This window comes from Rhagoletis pomonella, unplaced genomic scaffold (assembly GCF_013731165.1).
Source record: "Rhagoletis pomonella isolate Grant_MI unplaced genomic scaffold, Rhpom_1.0 Rhpom_scaffold_00005, whole genome shotgun sequence".
In the NCBI taxonomy this organism is placed as follows: Eukaryota; Metazoa; Arthropoda; class Insecta; order Diptera; family Tephritidae; genus Rhagoletis; species Rhagoletis pomonella.
Genome location: NW_023458559.1, coordinates 62,963,960 through 62,977,200, shown reverse-complemented (window position 1 = coordinate 62,977,200; position 13,241 = coordinate 62,963,960). Strand labels below are relative to the sequence as shown.

The window sequence follows — 13,241 nt, the reverse complement described above, 5'->3', positions numbered from 1 at the left end:
ATGGTGACAGTGGATAAAAAAAAAACCGGTTGTACATAGAGAGGAAAAAGTAAAAGTGACATACATACATTTCCAAAGAAATACGGAAATCGGCGCGATTCCAATTAATCAATTAAGTTGCCTTTGGCGATTATCCCATTAAAAAACTGTTTCTTTTTCAACTTTTTCTTTACGAAATCGTCAATAATTTCATATGAGAGGGTTGATTCGACTTCGCAAAGAAATAATTTAACGATTTCGTAAGGTAGGATCGTTAAGTAATATCTAAAGACTTTCGACTTTGTTCAGAAAAGTCCGATTTCCGACAAATTCGTATGCCTTGGTTTAGTGGGAAGCGAAGAAGCTGCGCTTTGTGTGTGTGTTGAAGAACCATCGAGTAGAGGTGTTGGAAGAACAGCTGAATTGAGTTGGTGTTGCTGCTGTCGTTGTTGTTGTTGCCACTATTGCTGAGGCGGCAGTTTAACGTTTATTCTTTTTTTGTTTATGCCTGAGTGAATACAACAAAACTAACAAAGAAAATTAACTGGTAGATATTTGTTGGTGCTGCTGATGCTTTTTGATTGTTTCAGATTTTTTCGACTTTTTCACTTATTGTTTTATTTTTTATGCCTTGCTGATATTAATGTTTTGTTGGCATGCCAACTGCAGCAGTAACAGCAGCAGCAAAACTAGCAACAACCTGACAGACAATAGCAATAGCCATAACGAAGCATAACAATGAGGCATGGAGACCTGCTGCTGCTGCTGCTAAGTACATTCGCGCACCAACCGGTGTTTGAGGCAGCGAGGCCGATTTCAATTTGTATTTACATTCATTCGACGAATAGGTTAGTCAGTATTCAAGCGCGGCTTGAGCGTGTTGTACGGTGCGGCAAAAATTAAGCGGGCCAACGCTATAGCAAACATCAGTGGCGGTGCTAACGGTAGAGGTGCCAATAAGCGGGTTCGTTGCTTGTGCAGTTGTTTGGCAACAGTAGTTGAATGCAGTTGATGGTGGCCGTTGTGGCATTGGATATCATTTTTGTAAATTTCGAAGAACGAAATGCTCAAGTTCTAAAGTACGATTTGTGACGTTGAAGCGAATTCTAATTAACGAAAGAAACGAGTTTTTGTATACCTAATTAGCAAAAATATCATATTTGACACTTTTTTCAACCGAATTCGCAGTTAAAAGGCAAAAAAAGATTGCAGTGTTGGCTTTGGTCTCTGATAAAAGCGGAAGTTTGTAACACAAGTAACGGAAAGCAATAAAATTGCAAGGTTTATGAAAGCCATAAACGAAGTTACATAAAGCGTGAATTAATAATATGGGCGCGTGTAAAGAAGCACATAAAATCTAAAATACTGAAATTTGTTAATAAATTAAAACGCCATTTAAAAAACACAAGCAGGTTTTTGTAAACTGCTACCTACTAGAAATGACTAAAAGCAACTGAAATAGAATCTAAAAAAGTCTACAAAGTATCCAGTAGCTGAAAATTGCCGAAATGTCGCGAAACTTACACATAACTTCAATATAATTGAAGTCCGTTCAATTTCAGTACAAACAGAAACGTCTACAAAGTCTGCACAAGTCACAAACTACCAAAAACTATACGTAAACTCTTTCAAAGCGGAAACAAGGCTTTAGAGAAAAGTCTCCAAGAGTGAAATATACAAAAACCTAAAGTTGTGAAGCAAATAAACAATAAACGAGAATATAGGAATCAAATCCATAGCATCTAAATACAACCAGATACTGCGAACTTCTACAACAGAGACCACTCAAGGTTGCCAAGGTTCGAAGTCATCTCTGCACCCAAAATGTCCGCTATGATAATGCTGCGTCGCGTCATCGACCTCCTCCTCTTTTTCGTACTAATTGGCGTTGAGATCGCGCTGCGCCAATGGATGCCACCACAGAAGCGCGGCTTCTTTTGCGGCGATGAGTCGTTGCAGTACCCCTTCACCAGCACGCAGACTTTTGGTTTTGGCGCGCTATGCATTGTCGCCCTTGGCATCCCTTTCTTCGTCATCCTCATCGTCGAACTCTTTCGACAGCTATCGCATAGCCGTGGCAAGCAGCATGCGCACGTAGCGCACGAATCCAACGACGATTCTTGCCACTGCGGACGACGCTGGAAGAATATTTACGCACAACTCGGCTACTACTTGCTGGGCATGCTAATGACGCTAATCGCCACCGAGATACCAAAGCGCGCCATTGGGCGCCTGCGCCCATATTTCTTTAGCATTTGTAAGCCACGTCTGGTCGATGGCACCAACTGTGACTTTGAACGCAACGAAGGCCAATACTTCGCCGAGTACACTTGCGAAGGTGATCTTAGCCATAAAATGATGGCCGAAATGGCAATGTCCTTTCCCAGCGGACACTCCTCGCTCGCATTCTACGCCATGGTTTACATCGCACTGTACCTGCAAGTGGCGCTCAGTACACGCGGCTCCAAGCTACTCAAGCATTTCCTGCAATTTGGCTTTGTTATGTTGGCTTGGTTTGTGGCGCTGACACGCGTCAACGATCACTGGCATCACTGGTCCGATGTGCTGGTGGGTATACTGTTGGGCACGCTATTTGCGTGGTTGGTGGCGCGTTACGTGGCCAAGTTGTTTGCGGGCCGTTGCTCGTCGTCCACATCGGCCGCGGCGGCGAAAATGTTGGCACATGCCAGCGTAGCCTCTGCGTCGGCGCAATCGGCGACGCCGGTATTGCCTGCGTACACATTTGGCAGTGTGCCGTATCTGCAGCACCACGGACCAAATCACGCCGCCTACGGTCAGACATACCACAATTACGGCTACGTGCCATAAAGCGGGCATGGCGGATGGAGAGACGAAACAAATGGGCACGAATGGCAGCTGTAGTGCAAAAACAAAAATATGTACGAGTACGTCCCAAATGCAGCTGAGTTGCAGTGAAAGCCATTGCAATTTTGTTATTATTTTATTGTTTCTTAATTGTTTGCTAAAATTTAAGTTTGCAACGCACGCATGTTTGGTATTGGAATTCGAAAAGAAAAGAGAAACGTTTCGTACAACATACCTGTGTGTACGGTTAAGTGATTTCGTTGAAGTCTTTCAAATCAGAGTCGAATTTTAATTGTAACTTATTTGTTAAAAAAAAAATCCTTACCTTTTAGGGCTTTCAGATACGCAAATGTATACATACATACATATATATGTACCATGTTATGACCTTTTAATATTTAAGGTGTTGATTGGCTTAAGAGTTCAGTTATTTCTTGTGAACACTAAAAACTAAAAAACAACATTTTATTCATTCAAAAACAGTGACCAGATAAAAAAAAAATAACTTTTGAAGTTTCCAAAAAACTCTCCAAATTCTAGTAAAGTATAATATTTATTTATTTCCCAGTTTAGTTAGTACCTAAAAACTCAAAATAAAGTTTTTCGTTTAAGATTTGCAACTCTCCAAAAAGTCTCCACAGCTAAAAATTGCTAAATTCTTATTTTTATGTATTAAAATGGCAGCTAGATCCCAAAACACAAGAGCACTCACAACTGCTATATTTTTAGTACCTACATATATATTTTGGAAAATAGAGTTTACTTCTGGTCAGTGAAAAATTTAGTTTCTAATTATGCTAATGATTTCTTTTTATTCGAATTTATTTCTAATAGTAAATTGTTTGAGATAAACACTTAATTATTATATACATATAAATTTATATATTTATATAATTATAAATATATTTATTGTGTACATAATATATTTTACTATACGAATACTTGTGAGAAAAATGTATAAAACGCAGAGCTAGCACTGTGTTTTGTAAGCGAAATTCGTCTTTTCATATCGAAGAGCTTTAACACTTTTATTATATCTAAATAAAAAGTACAACTGTTCTTATTTTAAATTATTTTAATGTGTTAATTTATTAATTTACAGTCTACTCAACAGGTGTTGCCAATTTTCAGCTATGACAAACAAAGTAATTTGAATCCAATTAAATTATGACAATTACTTATGTCAACTTGTAAGGTTTGAAAGGTAAGCAGCACTTAAATCTGATACACTTGACGAAACAGGCAAAATAATTATTTTTCTGCCCTCTGTATATAATGACCATGACATTTTATTTTCAATACCCGAAATGATTCGAATTATTCCTATCTGCGAAAATGCATTGTTTTAAAATGAGATTGCGGGGATATTTACAAATGTAGTCAATTCAAAGTTGAAATGGGTAAGAAACATTTAAATCAAGCATTAATCACTGACTTAAAAATCAATAATGAGAAAATTAGTAACAAATTAGTTGAGTGCTTCCAAGTTATCAGTTAGCAACAATTATCTGTTTTTTGTAGCAAAAAAGGTGCTTAGTCTATTAACAAAAAATTCAGTTGTGCTTCTAAGAACGCTTGTCTATTAGTCCGTTAAAAACAAATGCTTGCTAAAATTAAATTAAAATAAATTTTTATCAGCAGCACAAAAAGGGTTCCCATATTTTTCTGCTTATTTATTTTTATATTTTTTTGCGTCAATGACACAAGTGTTTTCAGCGAAGTACGCGATCAATTTTCGCCGACAGGTATTTGCATTCACAAATTGAATTTATTAAACAAAAAATAAAAATTAAAATTAAAACAAAAAACGTAAAACACAGTTAAGTTGTGTGCAGCGCAAACCAATTGAACAAATAAAAGTGTGTGTGCGCAAATGTATGAAGCCGTAGTTGTTTAGTGGAAAAAAGTAATAGGAATAGTAGTAGGTAGTGCTGTATAAAAGTAATCCAACAAGTCTTGCTTCAATAAGCATGACTGTCGCTGTTGTTCTTTTTAAACGCTTAGCAGTCCCACTTGACTAAATTTCAATTTATTTATATTTTTGCGGCGCTGATTGCTTAACAAAGATTCTAATAATAAATATAGATAATCATGTGTCGTAGAATGGGAATTAAAAAAGCGCAAATTACCAAACGGTAATAATGAGAAAAACACTACGATATTGAGGGTATATATATTAGGGTGGTCCAAAAAAAGGTAAAGACGGTACTTCAATGTTCTCACCCCCTAGGATTGTTCTATACCGAAAAAATATGCCCCTATTTTTGTATTCAATCAAACAATATTTAGAGGTCGCCCAAAGCGTTTACAGTTTTAGATTTTTCGTTGCTCTTAAAATTTACGGTATAGGGGCAAATAAAACGCTAAGCGTCCCCACTTAGCTTTCTAGGTTTTCCTTTTCCATAGGTCAGACATTTCTCCGGACATTGCATTGCGGGAACTTATTTCCGTACAAAAAATGCTGTAAAAAATTTCATTTCATGTAAAGACACTATGTAAACTAGGGTGGTCCAAAAACGCATGTGAAAAAGTAAGGTCGGAATTTGTATGCTCTCCCCCCATAGGATTGTTAGTTTTCGAGGTATTTTATATGGAGAAAAAACAACTTTTCGTAGAAATGGTATTGAATTCTTTAAAATCGATATTTTTCGATCAGAAAACTCTGGTTCTATTCAGGAGACTCCCAATAATAATACCCAAATGTTTATTTAATCATTTTTTTAATAATAAAGATTTTTTATTGGTCCCCCATTACATTTTCAAGGGTTTTCGGCGGATTTATAAAATATAGTAGTTGCGGGATTTCTATAAAGTATATAACTTGCAGTTAGCTACTAAACGCTAACTTGAAACTAGCTGCCAAGTAATGGAAGAGATTTTTTACTTTAAACGCAAATACTTCGCAAATACCTTTTTGAATTGAGGACAAATAAAAGGGAGATCGAAATTTCATATTATCATTTTGAGGTTATGTCTGACGGAGTTCGCATATGGGACCCCCTACAGCAGAATATGTAAACGAATATGAAATGTAATAAAATAAATAAAGTAAATAAATGCGTAGGTTATAGGAGCTATGCATTACTTTTTGCATTCCCAAACATTACCTTTTCCCACTGGGTTGTTGATATCCAGAGGGGGTCAGGGTTCGAATTCCACTGCAGGCAACTGGTGTTTGAGTTCGTTCAAAATCGGTTCACCTTTTACAGCACCAAACAAGAAGAGGAAGAACACAGTAGGTCTTCCTTATCATCTTAGCTTTAGTTGAATCAAGCCCAATAAGCTGCTCACAAGAATTTAAAGTAAATTATTTAATTACTTACAGAATGCACTTGAAAATTTTGCGCAAAAAACAAAATTGTTAATATGAACTTTTTAATTGTTTTAAATTGAAATTAGTTTCTACTTGCAACGCGACTAAGTAGAAGCAAAAAAAAAATGTGTAGACAATGAGTGGGTTGATTCCTAGAATATTAATAAGGCAGATAGTGGCTTCGCGCAGGATGGTCATCAACAATCAGAGCCAAACAAAAGTACTAAGGTAATAAATCCTATTTAGAATTAATTTACAAAATAAAATAAAGGAGGAAGAAAAATATGGAAGAAAGACAACGCATAAATGAAAATAAATCTTTTTTAACCATTGATGCACACTTTCTGACTCATATGTAATCTGTGGTTTAGATGCTAATTGGCTTGATCCGCGCCATGAGTGTGTACGTACATACATACATGGTTTTGTTGACGTAAAATTCTAAAACTACATATGGAACTGTCCGCATTTATCGCTTGGAGAATCGCTCATGTATTGCTAATGGAGTTGGAAAAGCCGACATTTGGCTGCGTCAGCATTATGTTATTATTACTATATATTTTTGGTTTGTTTTAGGAGCAAATCAACAGGGATTGGATGATTTGCTTTAAACTGCTCGTATGCGCTTACACAATACATATGTTAGTATTTGGCCGAGCTTCTCCTCCGTCTTGTTTTTTGTTTTTGATGTCAGTCGGACACTGGGCTTGATCCCAGGCCCTGTGGAATGGTAGTTAGCAGTTCCAACCACTACACTACAGCGGCCGCTTTATTTACTGCTTAAAAATGTTTATTTTTTTCGTCAAATCTCGGTTTTATTTTATATACTCCAAAACTGTATACATTATCTTCACAAAGACTTTCACTTACAGGCTTTTTATCACCTTCTTGCTGGTGTCTTTCCACCAGCTGAACATTAGAAATGTTTCCCCTTTTGTTTTCCGATATCTCAATTAAATTTGAACTCTCTTCTGAATGCGGTTGAGGATTTTCTTCCTCGTCTAAAGGTGGTGCTGTTGTATTTTTTGTAATTCCGACATGTTTGCTTGTACCATCAGCGATAAATGCAAGAATGATTAGGGAGATAATTTATCAAATTTTGAAGCCTTTAGATATAATTTAGTTACGGTGCTGCCTACGAATAAGTATGGGAATGTCCAACTAATTGAAAAGGCCAAGGTTCCATTTGCGCTATGTGCAAGAAACGCCTCTTAACTTTTACTAGAGTCAAACCACATCAAATTGCTCAATTGCCTTAAGCCGTATTTACATGAGTAGATTTTATAACAGACTTTTTCTATGCCAGAGTGCTTAGCTCTAAATATTTGAGTCGCTTTGGGGTGATTCGTTAACTCTCTTCATTCTTAAAATTTCCCTAAAAAAATCTCAGAAACTTAATGTAGAATATTTCTTTTTTTTTGCGAAAATGGCCAGTCATTACGACCGTACACCAGGAGATTATTGGTGTAACAATATATCACGTTAATTTAAATTTCGATGACAGTTTGTTTATTTATTTATTTATTTTGCTCACAAAAAAAGTAAATTTCAGGGTTGTATTCGCGAAGTTCAGATAATTTCGTCTCGATTTGACTGTAATTGAGATTCGTATGCAATTTTGGATGACAGGTATATGTATGGGCAAATTAAAAATCATAGAATAGTGTTGAAGTCACGCAATTTTCGCATCGTGAAAGCTCCGTACCTTAATGGTAACTTCATGAAATATAAGTTAAGGTTAAGAGATTATCTCTTTCGGCTAAATATTTCTATTTAAAAGCGAAAATATGCTGGCGCCGTGGTTGAGTTGTTATTTTTTGTATAAAAATTTAATAAATAAAAATTGCTCTTTGCGGTATTTGGTAACCCTTTATACAAACATTGAAAAAAAGTAGCTAAAAAATTTTAGAGAGAAAACTTTGTTTTAGTATCTGCTACAAATATTTTGTTTTTAATTAAATTTAATAAATACTTTTTTCATTTTGCGAAAAGCTACAAATACCTATTCTTATACATTCAAAAGGAAGCTCGTGGCACAACTAAAAATTCAGAAGACCTTTTTCAAGTTCTCCTAGGAAGGTTTTTTAACTAAATTAGGTTGTGGCATAAAAAGTCAAACGATTCGATTTTAATTAAAGCATCTCATATTCATGGTAGCCCTAACCACTATTTTTTTTTTATACAAACAGGAAAAAAAACTGTTAAGATTAGATCGGCGGCTGAGTTGAAGATGATCGCCCTTTTTCGGCAGCCGGCTCGAAAACACCCTATCTCAGAAAATGGCTCAAGAACGCCCTACTGCAGAATTGGGTTGAAGAAGGCACTCACTCAGAATTTCATGGAAAATCGCCCTATCTCAGAATTTTGTTCCAAAACGCTTTATCACAACTGAAAAAAAGGTTTATTGAAAATATGTTTATATCGAGCGGTTTTAAAACGAGTTCTGAAATAGGGCGATCTTTAATCAAATTCTGCGAAAGGGTTTCTTCGACCAAATTCTGAAATAGGACCTTCTTGAAAAATTTTCTTAGATTGGGCGTTTTCGAACCGGCTGCCGAGATAAGTCGATCTCCCACTCGGCCGGCGATATACTAGCCCAAAGTTATATCCTGTTGCTTTATTTGATGAATGTTCGAAAATTATCTCCCTTGGTACATATTTGCTATTTTTAGCAAACTATTTTTTACCCCAAATTATTCCGTCAATATAAATTTTTTTGTTGGTAAATTTATTTGGTACAACAAATATGTCTATCAGAGCACTTGGCAGTCCAATATAGAAAAAATGAGAATATGTAACATATGTACATATATATGAAAAATATATTTTTTTTAAGAATTTTAAACTGATAGAATTTTTTCCAAAGGTGGTGGTATTCTAAATTATAAATTAAATTGCATGAACATCTTTCATTAATTCTGCAAATCTATTCCGTCTTGTCTAATAAAAACGTGTATACTAAATTCATATCTACATGGCAACCCCGCTCTTTCATTTTGTTGTTTTAAGGTCAATTTTTTACGCATTGCTGCGAAAACTTCATGGCTACCCACCCAATATTTACTTTACGAACACAAATTTGTTGAAAAAATATGCAGCTAAGATTACTGCCTCCGACTAAATGTATATCCATTTCTATCTCGAACATTTAAACTATGCTTATCGGCCGACAAAAAATCCGCCGATCAGCTTGGCTGCAGAAAGCCTACCATTTGTGTGTATGAACTTGCGGCCATATGTACCCTCGCATAAGTTATACGATTCATAAGCTATGATTCATAAATTGAGAAATCGAAGACACCAAACGTCGGAATTTCTCGCTTCACCAAAGTTTGGCGGTTTTACACTAACTCGATTTTCAGTGGAATCGATGTTGATGCTGCGCAACGGTGGTTTGGGAAATATAAAAATTACAAAATTTCAACATCACAGTGATGCGGATGCTGACGAAAACGTATAACTATATCTAGAAGAAAACCATATGGAAATAATGAGCTGTTTTTTTTCTATCTCTCTCTTATTTCGTAATTCAAAAACAAAAGTATGAAACAGCTGCTGAAAATAAGCACTGAAACACAACTAACAAATTAATGACCGAAAGCGCTGTTTGTGCGCGCATGCTAATAAATCTTGCGACAGGTATTTGCTTAATTTATGAAACACTCAAAATTAGCAAAAAAAAAATAAAAATTTAGAATTTTCCGCTAATGTTCTCTTTATTGCTTAATTTCTTAGTCGAAAAACAATGCAACAAAGGTCATTGGGTTGTGTGGGGGAAAAATACTTTAAAAGAGTTGCTCAATCGCTAAGCTGCCAAAAGACACAGTTATTAGCGCGTAACAAAGGTGAGAATGATGACAAAATAAATTAAATAAATTTCAAATTCTATAAAAGCCAAAAGCATTGGCAAAAAATCCCATAACAAGCTTTAAACAATTATCTTCAGCTTGAAATCACTCTCCTCCTCTGCAGCCAGCTATTTAGTCACCTAGTCAGCTTAATGCGCATGCGTTGCTCACCTAACATCGCCTTTTTTTTTGTTGTCGCACCCCGCTTAGCGATTGTATCTCTTCATCGTATGTTGCTTTGTTGTGTAGCTCTTGTCTTCTTGTCCAGCACGTGCAACTTAAGAGCTACTAAGGCTTTTGGTCATACAAACTTTCCAAACCACATTCTTCCACTTGTTTATTTATGCGCGTCTATGTTTGTATGGAAACTCGCATCTTTGGCTGCTATGCTATATTCATTCAGTAATTTGCATATGTTAGTTTTTTCTTATACATACATAGGTACATACATATGTAAATATGTACATTTTTGTATATTTTTCTTTAAATTTTTTATACCATTGCCGCTGAAGAACTTAATGTGTATTTTAAATAAGTTATCAATTAACATAAATCCAGTTGCTGATCTGCATATGTCGCACTTAAGCGGCGGAGCAAGTGGAATAGAAGTTGGCGACCCGCTAGGTATTGACTACCGCTTAGAATAGGTGTATAAGGAATTTTAGAAAATAGCACGCACTTCTGTTTTTGGTTTCCAACTATGGCAATTTACCTATTTGTCCCAATTTTATTTATTAATTGCCGCACTTTTGCAAAACAAAATTTTAACCCTTAACAACCGAGGGGTAATTAGTAGTTTTATTAAAAAAGTTTGAAAATGTTAACCCTGAATAACCGAGTGGTTAAAATGGGTCAACTTTTTAATAAGTGGTTTTATCTAAAAAGTTTGACAATTTTAACCCTTTTTAATCGATGGGATTTAAAGCGGCCACTTTGCGATTAGTGGTTTTATTAAAAAAGTTTGAAAAATTTTATCCCTTGATAAACTGGGGTTAAAAGTGGTCAACTTTTTTAAAAATTATGTTTTATCCAAAAAGTTTGAGAATTTTAACCCTTGATAACCGAGGGCTTTAAAGGGGTAACTTTTTAATTAGTGGTTTTATTAAAAAAGTTTGAAATTTTTAATCCTTGATAACTGAGGGGTTTAAAGGGGTAACTTTTTAATTAGTGGTTTTATTAAAAAAGTTATAAAATTGTAAGCCTTGCTAACCGAGGGGTTAAAACTCTTTAATTAGTGGATTCATTAAAAAAGTTTGAATGGAGTTTTTTGTTTAATATTTATAGATATGTATTAAAGAAAAAATGGCAGTTAGTTATAAAAGCTATTCATAAAGTGGCTACTTTTGAAAAACGTTGTCAAATTATATTATATTAGATTAGGTTGAAGTGACTGTGAGTAACCAGCTAGCACCCCTAGGCCCTTAGATTGTGGGCTCGTTGTAATACCACGCGGTTTGTTAGAACCCTCCTTCTCAAACCATCGTGTTGATTTCTCTCGGCTATGTCGGTTAGGTCTTCGAATATATTAATTTCAATTGAAAATCTGCAAGGTCTGAATTTCTTTACTTGTGGTGAAAAGTTAAAAGGAGCAGCCTTCGCTGTAACAAACGTGTAGACAGCCTTTTGTTTCCACCATTTACTGAGTCTCTCTCCACATGGTAACTAGTTCACTACTATGTCAAAAGGAGGTATTTTTCTTACCAAAACAATACCAGTTATATGTTACTTTTTTATTTTCTATAGTTTTTTCAATTTTTTAGATAATTATTAAACTAAATTAGATAATTAGTAAATTAAATTAAATTTTACCACCTGCTAGGAAGTTGTAGTTCGTTATTAGATTTGAAGTCTTCTTTATCTAATACCAAAGACAAAATGTTAATTTTTTTAAGTAAGAAAAATTACTTTGCAAAGCAAAGAATGGGAATACTAATAAAACGTGGGATCGACTCCAGATTAGATTAGGTGAAACGAGATTGGGATAAGACAGGATTCAGGCGGGCAAAAGATTGAAATGCCATTATCAACCTGTACAAGGTGCAACGACAAACATGTCTATATGTATGCAAGGTGAGCATGTCATACCTGGACATGTTACTCATAGAATAACACCTGAAAAATGTTGCATCTAAGAGCGCTCTGAGTCGTAGGGGTCGAATAGATTACAAAATTTGGACAGAGTCGAGGTGGAGTACAGAAATGACTGAGAACTGGATATCGTTCTAAAAGATGACAAGATCCCGATCATGAGAAATGTCTCTGTAATGAACAATGGACCTGGTACTGGCTTTTTCTATCAGAAACTGTCATTCAGCGAGGCCTATACACCTACAGTTTAGTTTAGCGTACAACTGGAGGAACCGGATGAGTACGCCAAAAGGGGTTATCGACCTTTTTGTACGAAATTATACGAACGCGTTTTTTATACTGGCAAAGCGTCGACATGAGAAGCAGCATCAGTGGACCAATCTGCGCACATACACATATTTTCTTTTTCATGTATTTTCCAGTACTCTTAATCCTATTAAACTTCTCGCGACTGGAACTTTTTCCTAGTGGCCTTCTTCTACTTAGCAAGTGAACTGCTTTTGTTCGATTTCTTGAGCATCGATGGCTGCGATTAGTTGACAGAGCAAGTTTATTGCTGGGAATATTATTTTCATGGGAGTGTTTTTTCTAAATTGTTTTCATTTCTTGTACGCTTTGTTATGGCTGTTTTTGTTGTAATTGCCTTTGTGACATTTAGATGCGCTGTTCACTTTTGTTGTAATGAAGCTAATTCTTTTTGTGAAGTGTTGTTGTATGTATGTCTGAATTTGGGTGTTCAATGCGATGCGGTGTTGTTTTAGTAATCTTTTTATTGTTGTAGTGAGGCTTATTGTTATAGTGGCGAGCGCTGTTGTTATTGTAGCGAGCGCTGTTATTGTTGTAACGATTTTTTGTTGTTCTAAACTTGTTATTATTGTAATTTGCCTTTGTTGTTGAGTTAATACTCTATGCATTGTTGGTATGTATTTAGTTTTGTATAACAACGAGTGTTGTTGTTGTTCCTGCAGCTAACTATTATACATACAGCCGGTTCGCCACTTTGTATTTGTAATAGCACTTAAATTTTTTTGTTTATATTACCTCCGCAGCCGAGGTATTTGTGACTTTACAAACTTATATTAGCTTGTTGGTATCTTGATTGCTATTATTATTGATTCTCGGGTAGTGTTTGAGTGTATCTTTTTTTGCTGCTTAAACTTTTTAATTCAAATTTTTTCCATAAACCA

The 13,241-nt window shown here is 35.5% G+C and overlaps 1 protein-coding gene across 1 annotated transcript; it reads left to right on the top strand.

The window, feature by feature from the left end:
- The first annotated feature begins 848 nt into the window (after nt 1-848).
- On the top strand, nt 849-3,879 carry LOC118739347 (putative phosphatidate phosphatase). The gene has a single exon (XM_036470612.1). It carries the CDS (start codon nt 1,804-1,806, stop codon nt 2,806-2,808), a length of 1,005 nt encoding a protein of 334 aa, XP_036326505.1. The 5' UTR covers nt 849-1,803; the 3' UTR covers nt 2,809-3,879.
- Nucleotides 3,880-13,241: the final 9,362 nt, after the last annotated feature.